This window comes from Patiria miniata, unplaced genomic scaffold (genome assembly GCF_015706575.1).
Source record: "Patiria miniata isolate m_02_andy unplaced genomic scaffold, ASM1570657v1 HiC_scaffold_22, whole genome shotgun sequence".
Lineage (NCBI taxonomy): Eukaryota > Metazoa > Echinodermata > Asteroidea > Valvatida > Asterinidae > Patiria > Patiria miniata.
The window spans coordinates 1,237,558-1,257,458 of NW_024037061.1; the positions used below are offsets into that span (position 1 = coordinate 1,237,558).

Here is a 19,901-nt window from a genome sequence, read left to right on the forward strand (position 1 = left end):
TTAGTGATTGTTTGTATTTTTATTTTTCCGATGAAGGAAAATTTGCTGCGTGAAAATTGGTGCTTAGCAGTTGCACAAAAACCGGGCCTGTATAAAGACGATAATCTGAACTACTACCTACTCTAGATTCTCATCTTCCAGTCATTAACTCAACGATCTTTGGACTGCTATATTCAGCTGAGCCCAGTTGATCCTAATGGCCAGATCCTTATGAAAAGAAAACTCAGACAAGATAATTTGCGGTAGCACCATGTGAATGAATCTCTTTTGTGAGTATGTGTGGTTCTGAAAAGAAAACTCTTTTTCGAGCTCTGCTTTCAACATCTGGATAACAATGGGTATTTTCTGTAAAGGTATTTTAGAAATTCATGGCGCTCCGAAGACATCGGAGTGGTGCGCAAATAAGACAATGCATCGCTGTATCTCCTGTGCAAATGATGCTGTTAAGCTGCAGCGAAGATTTATTTCACTTAATGGTTTCTGAAAACGGCCTCTACAAAATTGCATTGGCAATAAAAGAGCAAACAGAGACACTCGTGTGCTAGTTTGGATCTCATTCCTCAATGTGTTCATCCACTCCTCTTCCAAGACTTGGCAAATACCACACTGCGAAGGACATCTTCAAGCGAGCCATTATACAACCATATTTACATAGGCAAGTGCTGGATTTGTTTTATCTGTTGCTCATGCATGTTGCCAGGTGATGCCTTCAAACACGTCAGCGCCGTCCTCGCTCAGAGAGGATTTTCTGTATTGTGCACTGTGCATGTGCTTCCGCTGCGGATGTGGCTATAGAAATGGGGAGATTTGGAAGGCATTAGTGTCGTCAGATTTTCCATAACTGAAGGACCGGGGTCGTGGTTATTGTGGATATCTGTGTGGAGAATGTTGAATGTATCTACGGAATGGTAAGAGAAAAGAGCTGATAAGTTTTTTTTGCAGGTGTTGTGTTTAATATCTACTTTATGACTGCCTTACAACGTCTGATATTAAGAGTTATTATAGAACCTCGATTTTGTGTCGTCACAAATGACAGCCTTTTATTACAAAATAACTTTGCCAAATTGGCTCGTGAGAACATTCCCATTGACTATGTAAGCGGGCGGGCAGTAAAACGTTAGGCCCTACCAACTATACTGCTATAAACTGCATCATCTTACCATAGCTTATTATTTTTTGACTATCTTCTCTATAGTATCATGTATGAATATTAATAATACAGATTTACTGTGAAACGACTGTCTTTAAGTCAGTGTCCTTATTCATCAGATGGTATTTGCGTCAGGGTTAGGCCTATGTAAATTCAATACTAGGTTTTGCCCTTGCAGCCCTTCACCGATGTATAAACATTGTATACTCAGTGTGTTACACCCGTTGAGGAAAGATTCCCATATCTGGCCATCACTAATTTTTCCCTTCAGTGACCTATCAGCCATCAGAAAGTGATAATATGTCCTAAAAAGGTCAAATTTAGCAGGGAAAATATTGAAGTATTTACTGAGAAAACACTTACGGTTTGTGCACAGGGTGACAAGTGATGGCCAGATATGGGAATCTTTCCCAAGTTCGTATTGTAATCAGTTCTGCCCGTTAACGATTCTTAAACGAAAAACCTGGGAATTTGTTACATCACTGTTGTCAACAGATATGCACGGAGGCATAGAAACTGGCAAAATGGCGGACAGTTTCTCGCGTATCGTCTGCATGGTTCTCGTGTTAGTTGTCGCGTGTGGATCAACGACTGCCCCAACTTCTCCGAGTACAGGTGAGCTCAATACATTATACATTACCTAACATCTTGAGACATAATTATCTTTGAAAGGCACATAGGATCATTTGCATTTATCTCAAAAGTAACCTTCCGAATGTATTAAGGATCGTACTCCCCCCCTTAAACTCTTCCGTCTGGCTTGCTGTCATTTAAAGGAAATCAAGAAATGTGATTTCCAACGATCAGTCACTTGGAAATAAAGACTCAGGCCTATGTACTAGACGAAATCATATTTCGCGATCAAAATGCTGTGCATGGTTGTCCATTGTTTCCTCGAAAATATGGTAATCCACTGAGCTGAAACTTCAACAGGTTTAATCTTTTAACGTTCTTTTTTTGGATTTTGAGTGATGTTATTATTGGGAAATAAAACAAAACGCATGAAAGCAAACGAGGTTATTATGCCTTGAACATTTCGCTGAACGCGCCATCGGCAATAGTTCACGTCGAAACGGTGAGATGCCAATATTAGGGTCTGGTGAAATATCCACACATAATGGTGATGTGTAATCGCAACAAACATGTATTTCGAGCCACATGCATTTCCAAAAAAAAATGTCATTTCTAATGACCCCAATTGTTTTTTGGCATTACTAACGGCAACGATTCATTGACAGTGAATCAACAGGCCCCTTTCAAGAAAACAATAGACTTGTTTGTATTCTTCTAAAAAAAAATGATAAAGATTTAAATTAATAATAATAATGATAATTAGCAATGTCCTATTTTTGAAGGAGGAAGTGTCGATCCAACTTGGCGCGTCGAAACGGTTTCCGATGGAATAGGGTCGATTAGTCCGTCGGCATCTGCCCAAACAGTCACATCGGGACCAGGTAAGTTGAAGTTTCAAATTGTGTGCTAGTCCCAGAGGGCCAGTCTGGTGACCTGACTAATTGACTGACTGAATAACTGACTGACTGACTCCCCGCCCGACTGAGAGACTGGCTGTAACATATACACTGGTCGGGACAACCTTTTCTAGGTCTGTGACGAATCCATGGTTCGTAATTTTGTAAATTTTGGACCGAGATCAAACGGTTATTTTACTCGTTTTCAGGATCGTGCGCTGGAGGTTGTGACTCTGGTTTTCAGGGAAATTGCCATTGCGACAATCTGTGTATGAAATATAACGACTGCTGTGGAGACTACTCTGTCTACTGCAGCAATACTCGACCAATGAAGACAAACACAGGTAAGAACATCTGATCAGCAAAGAATTAATAGTGTTAACGTCGCTGCATTTCGTAGAAGAAATATAACGATTAATATTTTTCCCTGTTTTGAAGGACAAAGTGTGGAACCGACGTGGACTGCTTCGGCGTCTAGCAAAACATCCGGACCAGGTAAGTCTAATTTCTGATGACTTTTAAGATTATATGAAAATATGATTTTGTGATGACGATTTGAACAACGTTCATTTTTTTTTAGGGTCGTGTGCTGGTGGTTGCGATTCTGGCTATCTGGGCAGTTGCTATTGCGACTCTGTGTGTATGAAACATGACGACTGCTGTGGAGACTACTCTTTCTACTGCAGCAATACTCGACCAATGGGGACAAATACAGGTAAACACATTTGTGATCACCAAGGCATTAATAGTTTTTACGTCGCTGCATTTTGTAGAAGAAATGATCAATATTTTTTCTCTAACTGTTTTGAAGGACAAAGTGTGGAACCGACCTGGACTGCTTCGGTGTCTAACAAAACATCCGGACCGGGTAAGTCTAATTTCTGATGACTTTTAATATTATATTTCATGGAAATATGATTTTGTTATGACAATTTGAACGACGTTTATTTATTTTTCAGGATCGTGTGCTGGTGGTTGCGATTCCGGCTATCATGGTAGTTGCTATTGCGACTCTGTGTGTATGAAACACAACGACTGCTGTGGAGACTACTCTTTCTACTGCAGCCATACTGGACCAATGGAGACGAATACAGGTAAAACAAATGTGATCACCAAGGCATTAATAGTTTTTACGTATCTGCATTTGTACATTAAAAAGTATAATAATGATTCATTATTTTGAATTATTAACTGTTTTAAAGGACAAACTGCGGAACCATCTTGGAGTGCTTCGGCTTCTAGCAAAATATCCGGACCGGGTAAGTCACATTTCTGATGATTTTTTAAATGAGTTTCTTTCTTGGAAATATGCTTTGTGACGCCACTTAACTAGGAAACCTTTTAAAATGCACTTCGAAAAAAATACGGATGTTTTATTTTATTTTCAGGATCGTGTGTTGGCGGTTGCAACTCTGGTTTTGAGGGAAACTGTCATTGCGACAATCTGTGTATGAAGGCAAACGACTGCTGCGAAGACTACTCTTTCTACTGCAGCAATACACGACCAACGGAGGCAAACACTGGTATGCTAGTTTTAATATCAGCCGGAATGTAAACATTTTTTTCTAGCCGCGTATAAAAATGTGGATGAAATATCTGCCCATTTAATTTGTAACTGTTTTTAAAAGGTGCAAGCACAGAACCGACTCGGACCGTTGGGACCGACCCGTCAGTATCATCACAGACAGTTACCTCGGGAGCAGGTACGTGGAGTTCCTTACGTTGACCGGTCCATGCGATGAATCTGTCTGAAGAACACATTTTGTGCACAACTTTCTACTCTTAAATGGATTACAAAAAATGTTGGACATCCCTTTTTGGTGAATTTTATTAAAAAGTGCACTTCTTTAAACATTTGAAATTGTCCATGCTTTTCCGGACTACTGAGGGCGCTGTTGCTGTGGTGTCATTCCGGGAAGACACTGTTCAAATTGGAGGTAGTCTGTTCACACTGGGAACCCAACATTTGCTCACTGACAAAACAACGAATCACCAAAGAAAAGAAAATTTACCACAGCGAAATATAAAAAATTCTATCAACTTTTTGTGCTGAATAACATTGAGGTTTCTGCCCGGATTGATATCACAGCTTAGCTCATGCATATGGAAATTTGCATGAGCATATAAACAAAAAGGCAAAAAAAAAAATGAAAATTGCAAAACGAAAATTGAAAATAAGGTTAAATAAGACACAAAGGTGAATTATCAAGGATTGCATTAAAGAAAATTACTGTCATTTTTAAATTACATTAAAAAATATTACATTTAACTGTCATTGAAAACGATGATTTGAAAAGCGAATATCTTTACAGTTAAACTTTTCCAGTGTTTCAAAAATGTCGTAGCCTTAAATTATATTTGCAGTCTACATCTTGTGGACTGTATTGTAGGCGGTGTTGCCGGCAACAAAAGTAGGAAGTCTATTTTTTATTAAACCGTCAAAATAGACACTTGTTACCGGTCGTATTGCATGATGCCTGAAAGTAGATAATTATAGATTAATGGACATAATGATTCTTTTAATTTTCAGGATCGTGTGCTGGCGGTTGTGACTCTGGTTTTCAAGGAAATTGTCATTGCGACAATCTGTGTATGGAATTTAACGACTGCTGTGGAGACTACTCCATCTACTGCAGCAGTACACGGCCAACGGAGACAAACACCGGTACATTCTCTTTAAAATTTCAACAGGAATATAAACAACAATTTTCCTAGTTGCATATGAAAACATCGATGAAATGATGAAATCTTTCTATTTTATAATTAATAGGGGAAGGCACGGAACCGACTTCACAGACATCATCTTCACAAACAGTCATATCAGGAGCAGGTACGGTGAATTCCTGAAGTTAACTGTCACTAAAAATATTGATTTGAAGAGCGAATCTTTTTCACAGTTCAACTTTTCCAGTGTTTCAGAAATGTCGGAGCCTCACATTTTATTTGCACTCTACGTACATCTTGTGGACTAGACTCCCATCGGTTTTGAGAATTACTACATCTGTGGAATAAAACAGTCAATCCTGCATTATGTAGGCTGGGCGCTCTTAACTGTTAAAAACAGTCACTTGGTTGATTTTGACTGACAGGACAACTTTGCACAGAATGTATGTTTGCAAAAAAATTGTCCACTTTTTAGGGCTTTCATTATTATAAGTGAACTTAATCTCATTTCCAGGCTCATGTCTGGCTGGGTGCGACACCGGCTTTCAGGGCAATTGCTATTGCGATGATTCCTGCGTGTCTGTCGGCGACTGTTGTGCAGACTATAATAGCTTGTGCTACGGAGGGGCTAGGACCACTACACCGGAAGGCGTGTCAGGTAAGAAAGTGTACAAAATATCCATTCGGGCGATTCGCAATGCCGTGCGCCATCAAGAGTTTGCCATGGAATGAGTGTCAATAGACAACATGAGCTTATTTGTTATAGATTGGGGCATAGCGTTCTGACGCCTTACCAAAAATCACCATATTGATATAAAGAAAAGAAAAGGGCAAACTTTTACTCAAATCATACGCTTACGAAACTACTGACCGGACAAACTAATAATTTCATATGTCCCGCGCTGCGAATTTGTCGACCATCTCCCACAATGCACTGGGAAAAATGAACTCTCCGTGGCAAACTATTGGTGGCGCTCTGCATTGTGAATCGCCTGAATTCAACACATTACTGAGTTCATCTCACAACGGTTTCAAATCTTTGTCGACCATGCTTTCAATCTTTTTGTTTTGTGAACGTTGGCAAAGCATCAGTGCATCATGTAATAATGATATACGTGTACAATGGTCCATCAGGAAGTCTAGTCTATATGGAATATCACCTCGCACAGCAAGGGGATAATATGATATGCGAGCAGATTCGGCGATTAAATATGCACAACAAAAGTGCGTCTTGACATCCAGATTCTGACCATTCAGCGGACGCCTTCTAACGGGTCTTCGGTAACCCGTTGTTGGATTACAAAAACATGGCAGCCAAATTGACCGATCATTAAAGCTTAGATCACGTTTCTTATCGCAATGACGTCACAGTTTCTAAACTCGACTACGATTGGCTGGCACGCGGGGTCGCATAAAATTTGCATTGCTCACATGTATCAATCGCTGGTTAGGGCTCCGTTGGACAACGGGTGATACTCGAAGTACAGGAAGCCACCACAAATTCACAATGAAGATCCATGCTTACTTCCAGGAGAAGCCCCAGATTAAATAAAGACGTGTCTCCTTTTATTGGTGTTTCATCTCGGAGAAGTTGTGAAGATAAACTCCCTATGGCATAGGCACCCTAACTGTCCTGAATCCTCCAATTTCAATATGATTTTGCACACCCCCAGGGTTAAAGGGATTCCCAAGTGCTGTATCAAGTGAAGTGTATTTGGATTTAAATTGAAAAAATGTTCATTTTCCCGCCTTTCTACAGGAAAACCAGTAACTGAGGTGAAGACCACACCTAGTACTGCCTTGTCAGGTAAGCTTAGATGAACAACTCGATTATCACTTGTAACTTAGACTGGTTGTAGGCTGGTGGAAAGAGCCGGGCAGTACTATCTATAGGATTACCCCGTAACGCCGATGAGCTACATATCCGGCCAATTGTGTAGACAGATGCAATTACAGACTTCAAAAAAAAAAGCTAATCCGAATCAACTATTGAGTAGAATTTGGCGTAGTATTCAAAATGGAAAGTTATGGTTATATGTCAAAGCAGGAGTGCATTGTAGTAGTTGCTTTAAAACATTGACGCTATTAAGCATACTTTCAATGAGGTCCATCAGGTGTAAGTGCTTCTAGCAGCTTTCCGAGTAAGAGCCTATAAACTTGGAAAGAATACAGTACTTCTAGCGGTACACTCTTATCTTGTTAATCCCTTTGTCAGCAAACTGGCCACTGTTTCAGCTACTGCTGCTCATCCCCTGCACTTGTCAATATCAGCTGTATGACAGCACATGTGGCTGTATTACACTAAGTGTTAGGGATTATAAAGCCACTGTTTGGACAGAGAATAAGATATAATATAGGGCTGGCCAGTTTACATCTAGATTGACTTTTTTCTCTCAGAAGTTTCTAGTGAAAGTTACTCGCAATGAATAACAAAATCATGTTAGATAGGCCTATAGCTGCGGGGCAAAGACTGGTAAATGCCTCCGTCACAAGTCATTTCAATTTGCGATTGACTGGTGATTGACTTGTGACGACTCGATGACAACGCTGTATCAAATTGTAGAATATGTTTGTCTGTACAAATTAATAATGGGAAGGCCGAGTCCCCAAAATGGCCCATAAGGGAATCACGTTTTGCTAAAAGGTTGTACCTTAGACAAGGTATATTAGGGAGTCATTTGCCTGTCTCCCTAATGTTTCAAGTGCTATTTCTAGCCATATTTTAGTGTCACAAATAACCCTAATCGATTCCTCGTGATGCAAAACCCAAATTTACAAAGTTCGGTGAGGGTAGGTTAAAGTTTAGATTAGGGTCAGGTGCCATGAAGGTTTTGTGCACAAGTCTATGGTTATGGCTCCAACGGGTTTCATTTCCCGTAATAATATATTTTTTTGCTGTTGTAATATCTAGGCTCCTGTTTGAGTGGCTGTGAATCCGGTTATCAGGGATCGTGCTATTGCGATTCTTCGTGTGAGTCGCTCGGCGACTGCTGTACCGATTATTTCAGCCTTTGTGCGGCTGCGGTGACTACCACGCCGCATACCAATTTCGGTAAGTATATGCATAGAGCTTGCTCTATGGTATTATGTTAGCTGACTGACAACCATTTGTAATTTTAACCATTTTTTTCATTCAGCAGTTGGAATGTTCAAAGCTTGTAGTTCATTAAACGACCCAATCGTGAATCAGGGTACTCTTTTAACAAGAATAAACCTGCCAGCTTTGGTAACACTCTGGCTGTTGGATAATGTGAAAAATACTTTTTTTTTATTCGAAGACAAGTGTTATTCTCTAGATTCAGTGACAGGTATAAAATGTCTTCTCATTGGTATTACAGAGTAACAAGAGACCAGGGCGCATTGGGGCGCACTTTGTTGGGTCTTTAAAAAATACATTCAAAAGTCTAAAAGTTAACTGCAGTAGGCTACTGGATCATTCGACCATCGCCATCTTCCTTTTTTATTTTTGAAGTGATTTGTTATTGTTGATTTAGGAGTTGAAGCCAACAGCACTATGATGGGTGGAGCAGACAAGCCGCAGATATACAAAACCAATCTGGTTCGCTTGTTCAACCAGCAGGTCGTGAAGAAATTTATCATCCCTATGAGATTCATAGTAATCAATTACGGAAAGAAGTGATGAGAAAAAAAAAACAATTAAGGGAGAAAACAAAATGAGATTATTTTTCTTTATTGTATCTACTCCAATTTGAATGAGAATTTACATCGTATAGTGTCTAATACGTTGTCTTGTTTAATAAACATTTCAACGGTACTATGAATTAGAAAAATTCACATTATTCGCTAAAGTGAATGTGAAATGGTACCCCTTCTCTCTTAATTGTAACGAATAATTTACTTTTATATTTACAATTATAAAACGCAGGAGAAAAAGTTGTTTCAATTATCCAAAGTTTCCCGAGGGAGCAAATTTGCTTGTCTTTTGTTATGAGATTTTTTGAAGTAAAATCTTCAAATTGAAGACCACCAATGAGCCATCAAGCTTTACGCCGACTCTAAGAAACTGACACATGCACACATAATGCCGAGTCTAGCAGTTGTGCCTCAACTTAAAAGTGTTCTTATTTCAATTAAATGAATAAATTTGTTCTTCCTGCATATAATATGGAAATAGCAACTTCCAAGGCTTATCATGTAAGTAATAAGGCCAATTTTCTATTGTTTAGCACTTTTGCTAATTTTTTTATTTATATTTGCGGTGTTACTTTTAGGCAATCTTTATTGCAGAATACATTTTGTGTGATAAAGCTGAATGCTGTGTTATAGGCCTCTACAATATTAATAACATTCGAACAATGATATTTGGAAAGTTGAGGAGCCCACTGATTGTGGTTACAATCTGATAAACAATGGAGGGCCAGGTAAACATTTGACTGACAATAGGTTTGGCAAGATTGTACTGTGAAGAATGGATGCACTTAACGATTTAAATCACGGTAAATTGAACTTTTGAGTGTTTCGTTTGGTATTATAAAATTGGTATTAAATTTTCAGCAATGTAATCGATGTGATATGTGATTAGCTGTCAATGATAATATATCATTGTTTCTTTAATCAAAGCAAATCTTGTTCGGGTTTTAGATGAAGTTTGTGATTTTCCAAATATGTTGTTGACTTTTAAAATGTATTTACGTGTAACAACATCGGTGTTCTCTCTAGAAATGTAATAAATGATTAGTGTTTAACTTTTATTCGATAGTGCATGTAAAAAAATAAATGATTCAGTTCAGAAAAGAACGTAAGTTTTAGTGACAAGGTATCGTTTTGGTAATGAATGGTCAGATAATGTTGAAAATGGTTTGAAATGTTCAAATGAGTAACAAAAGTGGATAAATGCTCAGGTCTACAACTTTCCTTAACATCAAATGTATACACAAATGTCATTGATATGCATGCATGGCTTCTACCTCATGTTTTCTTGATTTGTTTTAATTCGACGACTAGACAACATGTGTAGTCATGTCAATCTAAGGGACCCAAAGACACTCAAAACACTGCCGATGTAAGCTGGCTGCTGTGTTAAGATTCGTTGAATTGCAAAATAAACTGAGATTTACACTGATTGCTGTGATCAAGAATGAAGACCGATGCTATGGATAAATAAAGATGAAGAAAGAAAAATGCTCTTCTGAAGTCTTTGCCGTGTTAAGAGTGGGGTTGTAATAAATGAATCCCACGTTAAATCGTCCAACTTATCAAGTTAAAAGGTTGAGGAATTGACGTTGACAAAGCCATGTCTCTGTCACTGTGCATCTTTTGCAACATTGAATCTGTAGTGACTGCCCCTTTAACCATTGGCGTCACATGTAAAGAACTCGCCAATCAACGCCAGCGAACATATTTGACTGGTACCCTGTATTGTACATACATGTATATATTCGCTGGTGCGTCCACATGTGCTCTGTGTGGGTTTTTCCATGTGTTCTGTCGTTGGTGAAAAGTTATCGCGTTTTGACATTTTTGAGCACCAATCTTCAGCATTATTTTATCAGCGTTTAACATCGTCTTCGTGTGTTTTCGTCAAGTCAGTAATCGTCTGTTTGTGTCCTGAACAATCCTCGTCGATAAAAACTCTATACAAACTGTGGTTCGCGCATCCGCGCCAGGAGAAATATCGCGATCGACAGAGTCAATATTCGTCCCGCGGCGAGAAGACCGAGCGAGAGGACTCGTGCCCAATTCACGGACAAATATCTTGGTGAGTTGACAACAACTTTCGTACTGAGTATAACTAAAAATATCCTACAAATCTTTTACTACTTGATGACTCGAACACAGCTGTGTTAAATGTGTGTATTTGTAATTTACTCAGTTTTACAAAAATCTTGCGAATCCCCGCATTAAGAACTTTACAAGTTTATATTCATCGTTTGCCAAATAGTCTATGGTGCATCCTGTACCCTTGCGTGGCAAATTTTATCATCCAATTTCATTTCAGAAAGAGCAATTGTTGCGTGCTCGTTGACCGAAATTAATGTTGCCCAATTACCTTGGACTTGTTTATCTGAATTGCAACTGGCCTACTTCTCAACTTCCTGTTATTATCATAAGCAGAGAGCCATAAGAAATTGTGTATTTAGCTTTTTTTCTGCCAGTGAAATTCGTTGGCAGATCGTAGAGCGACTTTTATTGATCAGATAACAAAAGGAACCGCGTTTCTTGTTTTAATTGTGAAAGAGGCCGACGGCAGTATCTTGTTTTTCAAAAGATGCAATTTCCTGTCAATAGCCTGAGGAGCCGATGGCTCCTGCTGTTGTATATTCTTCTCTCTCAATATTACAGTCATCAGTGCGGCAGTAAGTAGTAAATTAACTGCTTGTGTAAGGGACTGGTCTAACCAGAACTCACTTTGCCGTCATGGATTAAGCACGTTCTCTTCAAAGCTGCTCTCTACAAGGATTTGCCTGCAGTTTTTCATTAGTGTTCTTAATTTTTTTTTATCAAAATTGGGCATAATTTGACTTTTTTTTTCGAAAATTAGAAAAGGTAAGGGATAAGCCTTGCATTTTTATCAAAACTTGGCATAATTTGACTTTTTTTCGAAAATTAACAAAAGTAAGAGGTTAGCCTTGCAATTGTATCAAAATTGGGCATTATTCGACTTTTTTTCGAAAATTTGAAAAGGTAAGGGATAAGCCTTGCATTTTTATCAAAATTGGGTATAATTTGACTTTTTCGAAAATTGACAAAAGTAAGAGGTTAGCCTTGCATTTTTATCAAAATTGGGTATAATTTGACCTTTTTTCCCCAAAAATTAGAAAAGGTAAGGGATAAGCCTTGCTTTTTTATCAAAATTGGGTATAATTTGACTTTTTTTCGAAAATTAACAAAAGTAAGGGGTTAGCCTTGCATTTTTATCAAAATTTGGCATAATTTGACTTTTTTCGAAAATTAACCAAAGGAAGGGGGTAAGCCTAGACTTTTTTCAAAATTTTGCATAATTTGACGTATTTGAAGTTGAAGTCTTTGCCGTGTGAAGAGCAGGGTTGTTATCAATGAATCCCACGTTAAATCATCCAACTTCTTATCAAGTTAAAAGGTTGAGGAATTACGTTGACAAAGCCATGTCTTTGTCACTGTGCATCTTCTGCTACGTTGAATCTTTTACAACTTGATGACTCGAACACAGCTGTGTTAAATGTGTGTATTTGTAATTTACTCAGTTTTACAAAATCTTGCGAATCCCCGCACTAAGGACTTTACAAGTTTATATTCATCGTTTGCCAAATAGTCTATGGTACATCCTGTACCCTTGCGTGGCAAATTGTATCCGCTAAGACACACGTTTTATTCAGCGCGCCCTTTCTCGAAAGAAATTATTTAGTTGTTTAACGGTTTCTTACGAAATTGAATCTCCTTATGTAAGACATCAAGACCGATCACTTGCTGAACTTACAACTTACTATAGCTTGGTCTGGTGAGCTCGGGTTATTGCTCAAACAACGAGTGTATTCATTTTTTTTTCCATGGAGGTTGACTTTTCATCTTTTCTTTGGTTTGTATTTTTCACGTTTAAAATATAATACCATATTTGTTTCGGATATGCTCCTTGTTATTGTTTGATGTTTCTCCCTTATTCTGGACCGTTCTCGGTAATTATCATTCCATAAATTAATTAATAATTTGTAATAAAACATTTAATATTAGCTGATTTATAATAATAAAATACCGGATTCGTGATCCGTAATAACGGATTAGTAACAGAATATGAACCGTAATAACGGATTAGTAACAGAATATAATGACACGTGTGGTCTTCCGTAATATCCCTAATGACAAACAAATATATACTGTTACCCATGGCAAGGCTTGTGCACAGAGGACATTTTACACATGACTGATTTAGGTGAGACACCGTCGTTCCAGCCTCCGTCCTGGAACTTTATTGCCACGAAATCCTCATTACCGGAGAAGTCATTCGGCTGAACTCCTCGCCAGTTGGTGTAGTAGAAATCTTCATTGTTACGGTTGTCTTGGCCCATCGTCTCATACCTGCAGTGCGTGAATGATATTAGGTAGCCCATTAACTATAAAGTTGGCATAGCAACCTAGAATTCACCGGTAACTAATGACCTCGAACGATAGAGTAATTGGGACAGCGCAATACTGAGCCTCTATAACCTTATCAGACTTTACGTGAGCCTTTCTCAATAATACAAGCAATACCAGTTGGCAGAAATCGTCATTGTTACGGTTGTCTTGGCCCATCGTCTCATACCTGCAGTGCGTGAATGATATTAGGTTGCCCATTTACTATAAGGTTGGCATAGCAACCTAAAATTCACTGGTAACTAATGATCTCGAACGATAGAGTAATTGGGACAGCGCAATACTGAGCCTCTATAACCTTATCAGACTTTACGTGAGCCTTTCTCAATGATACAAGCAATACCAGTTGGCAGAAATCTTCATTGTTACGGTTGTCTTGGCCCGTCGTCTCATACCTGCGGTGCGTGAATGATATTAGGTTGACGTGTGACGGTTGAGGTATGATGATGTGAGTAGACATGCGGTGGCATACTTTGCTTAATGTAATTGGCACAATTGTTTCTCCATAGGCGTTTTGGTTTGTCCGGCGAGAATGCCAAGGAAGGCAACGCTGTCAAAACCACGAAGTGCTCTCGGGGATCACCAATCACCTTCTTCATGTCTGTTATTCGTTTCGGTATTCTGGTTACTTGTCTCCTTGGTTTATGTCAAAGTGAACACCCGATTTTTGATCCATTTATTTATTAAAAATGGAAAAAAACCTTGGGTGAAAATCGTAATAGTTAAAGGATAACACGATTATGCGGCTGGAGTCCAATTAAAATGTGGTCAGTAGAACAACTGTGTGCAAACAAATTGACATGAGATTAAAAAACACGGTTTTTTTGCTTCTAGCATTATATTTTTTAGATGCCATTTTTACATAAGAATGACAATGATACACCACATCAACAAAAGTGAATATTTATCTAACAACTCGTGTGCCATACAATAGATATGATTAATCACACAACACGTTGATGGAAATGAACATGAGAATAGAAAAAAAAGTTTAAGAATACCTCCAACCTTTACGCATCATGGACTAATTATCTTTCTTTTGCGCTAACAGTGCACATGTTACAACTGATAATGCAGTGACCAACGGATAACGTATCACCAACCGATGTTACAACAATTGACCGATACTGTATCACTAACTGATAATGTAACAACAATTTACCGATAGCTAGTGGAATATACTGCACTGTCAGTCAATGGTTGTTACATTATCGGTTAGTGATACATGTCGGTCAGTTGTTGTTACATTATTGGTTGGAGATACGTTATCCGTTGGTTAGTGCATTACTAGTTGTACTTGTAACATACATTGCACGGGATTAAACCAATACACAAATCTAGAGATGGAGAAATGAACGTCGACGGAACGTCGTGTTAAGTATGCACGAACGTTATGATGTGAACATATCACGTTACTTATTAAATCACGTTACTTACCAAAGAAGTGTTTAGAGTTGAAACATTTCTAAACACTTCATTGTACAAACAACTCTGACATGTTCCAATCTACGACATGTTAAGATTTGTAGATGTCTATGACATGGTTAGGAACACGACGAAAGCTTGTAAGTACCATCAAGAAAAAAGGTAAACAATAAGTAAAAATAACTTATCGGGTTGAAGTAAATGTGACAGACTGAATACATGCATTTCTATCGCTCTTTTCTGCAACCTTCTCAGAAAAACACCGAATTTTAAAATATATAACTTGAATATAAGATATTATTAATGGCACTAACACTGTAACATGCTTTCAGATACTTTTGTGCAAAGCTCCTTAACATGTCTTGGAATATTACATGTGAACAAGTGGGTACCAAAAGTGTTTAAATTCTAAGCACAATTTGTTAACAGTGTACAAGTCATCGGCTTTAGCCAATGCAAGCCTTGAGCACTCGACCTTTAAAATCAAAGGATGGCATTTTACACATGGCACGTTTATTTCCGTAACCGTCGTTCCACTGTTTGTCCATTGGCCGCACTGCGGTGTAATCTCCATCACTCGGTGCGCCGGGAAGCCAGTTAACGTAGGAAAGGGCAGTCCCGTCTGTCCACGCGAATGAACCTGAAATGAACGGAAATCCGTAAAATGTTGAGTTAAGTCGATTTTAAAGCAGATTTTGCAAGGTCCAGTTCAAGTGCATGTGTGCGCATTTTGCACTGAATTGCAATTATTGCTCATTATTCAACATACATTAACTTTCAACACACACGCTGTATCACTGCTAGTGTTTAAAAATTGGTATAAGCAAAGGAACGTGCTTTTTCCAGGGCTACACCTTGCTTGGTTGTAGGGGTGTTTTTATATACCCACCTTCTACAATCTGATCAGTCAGGCCAATCCAGACCCATCCGTCTTTCCCCGCTATTCCTGCAGATGAAGCCAGCTCAACGATGAAGTCGTTTTCTTGCTCGTCGTGCACCGACGCCAAATGAGCCTTGCCGTTGCGGTTGGCGAATCCTTGGCAGTAGGTCTCAGCTTCATTGAACGGCAGCTTCTGAGGTGTAACCCTATAGCATTGATCTCTGTACAGGACCCATCCTGGTATGCAGGGCTTGACGTAGCACCCAGGCACTTGATCAAAAGAGGACGAGGGCACCACCGCAGATACCAGCCAAAGGAGCACGACGTACCGCCTTGCCGCCATTTTCACCACAGTGCCAGGCTTGGCAGATTCACCCTTTTGCAGCCCCTTTTGTAGCCCCTAATAGCCGATTTACTATTAGGTTGGCATAGCAACCTAATGATCTCGAACGATAGAGTAATAATGACAGCGCAATACTGAGCCTCTATAACCTTGATCAATTTGACAACAACGGCAACGGTCAATATATGGCGGCTAAGTAATTGTTAGTCTTGCCACAAAGACGATATCAATCAATCAATCAATCGATCTTACTTTATTTACCACATAACAATACAGATCAATATGCAGAGAAAATCATAAGATCATAATAATTAGTCTTTTTTCCAAGACGTTCTCAGTTAGGTGTAGTGGTGCTTTCTTCGCCTTCCACCGCTGCAGACCCGGGTTCGAATCCAGCTGGGTTATTAACGATCAATGGTCCACAGCCATGCCGTTGTGTACCGCACAGCAGCATACATGCCGCATATTGTCCCATTCTGACGAACCGAACGCAAAGAACATCTTGGGAGTTCAACATTGGAATAGGGCGTGACCTAATAATTTTATGCATAATTGACAGAAATAATAGCGCATGCGCACTGGCGGAAACAGAAAAGCTAGTTTGAAAATACTTAGTCTTTTTTCCAAGACGTTCTCAGTTAGGTGTAGTGGTGCTTTCTTCGCCTTCCACCGCTGTGACCCGGGTTCGCATCCAGCCTGGGCCAATATGTGGATTGGGCTTCAGTCTCTGCCTGATTCCGTGGTTTTTCCCTAGGACATGCCTGCCCCCCCCCTCCCCCACCCGACAATAAACTCTTCTCTTGAGCTGATTGATCCGCCCATGAGTATGAAAAAAACGAGTTTGACAGAAAATCTCAGAATGATTTTTGAAACACCTTTAATTTTGTTTCAAACAAACCCTTGTACAAAGGGACAGGTAGGCCAGTCTAAGTGTTAAGGTATCCTGATGGGTATGCGAGTACACAGTAAAGTACTGTTAACATTGCAAGCCAGGCTAGATCGACACGCGCCATTTTTGTTTTTTATTTCAATTTTTTTAAAGGAAATTTAAGAATTTTCTTGGGGGGGGGTAAGGAACTTTTATAACATCTGGTATGTGGGTATAAGTGTTTATAATGTATTTTATGTAATGATAGGTGATTTAGCAGATTTGTGATAGATCTAGCAGTTTTTTTAATTGCATCTAGCAGAATTTCGCCATTACGTTATGGTCACCCTGGAAACAATGACGCATAGATAGGATGAGAGAATCAATGGCTGTTTCAATGGATCGAAGCCGTGATGAAGTTCACCAGTAGGTCTATATGCCGCAAGATGGTGAGAGTGTGAAATTAGAACATTTCTCTGTCTCGGGGCCAAAAAAAAGTTGTTCAGACTGTGGTTTGTGTTTGTCGGGGGATGATACATTTTGCGGTTATGGGAGATTAGGATCCGTGCTAAGCAAAGTTCTTCTTGGTCCAAGGCTCCAAGCATCTGGTATGCATGATGCGGTCGATAGTTCCTAGTGAGCGCCATTTTTGAAGGATCATCATCGACAGCGCTTTCATTTTTTTCTGAAGCAATTTGAGTGAAACGTCGAAATTTAAAGCACTATAAAGCGGTCACTCAAGGGCGGATCCAGAGAGGTTGCCGGGGGCTGAGGGTGTACCGGAGGCGGAAAAACTCACAAGTGTGAAAATGACCTTATTTTCGGTCACTGCCAGGAGGGGGGGGGGGGGGGGGGGGGGGACCCCGGCCTCGCCCCCGCCGCATTTTCCTGACTCTTAAACAAGTTGATTGTTTTCTCCAGCCGATTTTCCGTTCTCGGTAAGATTTACTTTTTATTAAAAAAATCCATTTTTGGCTTCAACAATTATAACCCTCTGCAAAAAGGCTTTTATTTTAGGTTAAATATTTCTGTGAGTGCATATAATGCGATTCCCACATGATCCTCACATTTTCGATTCAGAGGTGGCGGGGGGATCAGTCTTCCCTGCGAGAAAATAAAAAACGTTCGTAATATCATTTCTCCATAACTAAACAGGGGCGGATTCCGATTCTCTCCCCCCCCCCCCCCCCGTGCAGTCGCCCTCAAAAGAGGCCTCATTGCATGCAAGATTTTGACACCGTCAAAGTGAAACAGCGCCCTCTGTAGTCATTGTAGCAGCGTGAACAAAATGGCGGCCCCCACGAATTCATTGGGACTGGGAGTTTATGTTGAAGTTCGTCAGCAAATTCGCGCCGTACAAGCTGTTTTGCGTATAAATTCGTCGGTGGTGAATGACGATACCCGGTAAGGAATCCGGTCTTTCCTGAAGAAACTTGAAAAATTGAGTATATATCATTATCAACAATATCTTTGCCAAGCTGTTATTACTTATATAGTCGTGTTCCCTAACGTGGCGCACTTCGAAGCTTACCCAACTTTCCTCGTGTAGTGTTGCCAAACCTCTTTGTTGATAAACCTCAAATTCATGCAGTGAAATACTGGTACTTTTACCTTTTTAATGCTTGCTGTTTAACCTCTGTGAACAATTTCGGTTTCATAAAATTTAATCCGAAATGCAAAAACGGTCGCGTCCGGAAATTGGGCACAAATTGGCGGAGTGTTCCCTAACGTGGCGCACTTGAATAAATCTCAGAAAATTCCAAATTAACATTTAAGAATTTCTGTAAACTTGATAAATTCTGATAAATCATTATTATCTTTACTTACAAACCCAGCCAGATGTTTGTCAGAAAATTATTTTCTTATTTTTCGGGGCATTTTCAAAGGGTTCACTTTACACTTGAAAATAAAATCGGAAAATCAAGCCAAAATGATTTTTTCTTTTAACTTTGTAACGGGTAAATAAACTCGCGATTTATGAACGGGAGTGTTTAGAACTTGATGAAATTTCACTTTCTGTGAAATTTCAGTTAAAACTTTTTGCTCTAGCTAGGCGCTACAGGCGAAAAATAAAAGTGCGCCACGTTAGGGGCCGCGCTACTCCCAGAACTATGAGGCTCCGCGTGAGCGGAGCCTCATAGATGTAGAAGCCCGCAAAATTGTCTGCAGCACAAAACACTAATAAAGTACAAAAACGTCCATCAAAATGCAGACATTTCACACAGAACCGCTGCACAGTTTGCCCCTATTCTCCGTATTTTACCTCTTGACATACTCACGTATCTTGGGCACAACTAACATAAGTGGATTCTGTCGGTTTTTAGGCCAAAATGATGAAAAATATGCCCTTTCCGCACTGAGCCAACCGAACACTTGAAACGTGCACGCATATGATCGAGCGATGATTTTTGGTTCGCTCGGAGCGCGCCGCGGGGGGTACGGTACAATGCGAAATGATAGTATGTGCATGCGTACAAGTGCATGTACCGTACCCCCCGCGGCGCGCTCCGAGCGAACCGAAAATCATCGCTCGATCATATGCGTGCACGTTTCAAGTGTTCGGTTGGCTCAGTGCGGAAAGGGCATATTTTTCATCATTTTGGCCTAAAAACCGACAGAATCCACCTATGTTAGTTGTGCCCAAGATACGTGAGTATGTCAAGAGGTAAAATACGGAGAATAGGGGCAAACTGTGCAGCGGTTCTGTGTGAAATGTCTGCATTTTGATGGACGTTTTTGTACTTTATTAGTGTTTTGTGCTGCAGACAATTTTGCGGGCTTCTACATCTATGAAGCTCCGCTCACGCGGAGCCTCATAGTTCTAGGAGTAGGGCCGCGCCACGTTAGGGTACATCAACAATATTAGTGGGTGATTTATTTTCTCATCCATTCCATGTCATCATCTGATCTATGTGGCCAATTTAGACTAGGCTACCTCCATAAACATGGTAAATAAAGCCAAGACCACACTTGGAACATGTGCCCGAATATGTAGAACTTTGTCAAGTTTTTTTTATTAAAATTTATACTTT

General features: G+C 39.6%; 3 protein-coding genes across 8 annotated transcripts in view; 2 read left to right on the plus strand and 1 right to left on the minus strand.

Annotated features, from left to right (window-relative positions):
- Positions 1-628: 628 nt before the first annotated feature.
- Positions 629-10,427, plus strand: LOC119730336 (scavenger receptor class F member 1-like). Of its 5 annotated transcripts, none has more exons than XM_038203178.1 (17): positions 629-810; positions 1,646-1,765; positions 2,506-2,604; positions 2,829-2,963; positions 3,058-3,114; positions 3,200-3,334; positions 3,431-3,487; positions 3,579-3,713; positions 3,822-3,878; positions 4,008-4,142; positions 4,248-4,322; positions 5,150-5,284; positions 5,390-5,449; positions 5,798-5,941; positions 7,043-7,090; positions 8,195-8,335; positions 8,778-10,427. In XM_038203178.1, exons 1-17 carry the CDS (start codon positions 798-800, stop codon positions 8,921-8,923), a joined length of 1,692 nt encoding a protein of 563 aa, XP_038059106.1. In that variant the 5' UTR covers positions 629-797; the 3' UTR covers positions 8,924-10,427. The 5 variants fall into 5 exon arrangements, with proteins under 5 accessions (XP_038059106.1, XP_038059108.1, XP_038059109.1 ...); XM_038203177.1 differs by having other exon boundaries at positions 631-908; XM_038203179.1 differs by lacking the exon at positions 4,248-4,322 and having other exon boundaries at positions 631-908.
- Positions 10,428-14,981: 4,554 nt separating this feature from the next.
- LOC119730340 (snaclec VP12 subunit A-like) lies at positions 14,982-16,645 on the minus strand. The gene is made up of 2 exons (XM_038203185.1): positions 15,668-16,645; positions 14,982-15,418 (listed from the first exon to the last, which is right to left on the minus strand). The coding sequence occupies exons 1-2, from the start codon at positions 15,999-16,001 to the stop codon at positions 15,225-15,227; spliced, it is 528 nt and encodes a 175-aa protein (XP_038059113.1). The 5' UTR covers positions 16,002-16,645; the 3' UTR covers positions 14,982-15,224.
- Positions 16,646-18,117: 1,472 nt separating this feature from the next.
- Positions 18,118-19,901, plus strand: part of LOC119730339 (E3 ubiquitin-protein ligase E3D-like) — a 33,931-nt gene continuing 32,147 nt past the window's right edge. For both annotated transcript variants that reach the window (XM_038203182.1, XM_038203184.1), the window contains exon 1: positions 18,118-18,273. In XM_038203182.1, the coding sequence (XP_038059110.1) occupies positions 18,158-18,273 (116 nt within the window). In that variant the 5' untranslated portion in view covers positions 18,118-18,157. The remainder of the gene's footprint in view (positions 18,274-19,901) is intronic.

Coding starts and splice junctions, on each gene's coding strand:
- LOC119730336 (XM_038203177.1), top strand. Junction 3,714..3,821: donor ACCAATGGAGACGAATACAG/GTAAAACAAATG, acceptor ACTGTTTTAAAG/GACAAACTGCGGAACCATCT. Junction 4,323..5,149: donor GACAGTTACCTCGGGAGCAG/GTACGTGGAGTT, acceptor TTTAATTTTCAG/GATCGTGTGCTGGCGGTTGT.
- LOC119730340 (XM_038203185.1), bottom strand. CDS start 16,001: ATGGCGGCAAGGCGGTACGTCGTGCTCCTTTGGCTGGTATCTGCGGTG. Junction 15,419..15,667: donor GACTGATCAGATTGTAGAAG/GTGGGTATATAA, acceptor CGTTCATTTCAG/GTTCATTCGCGTGGACAGAC.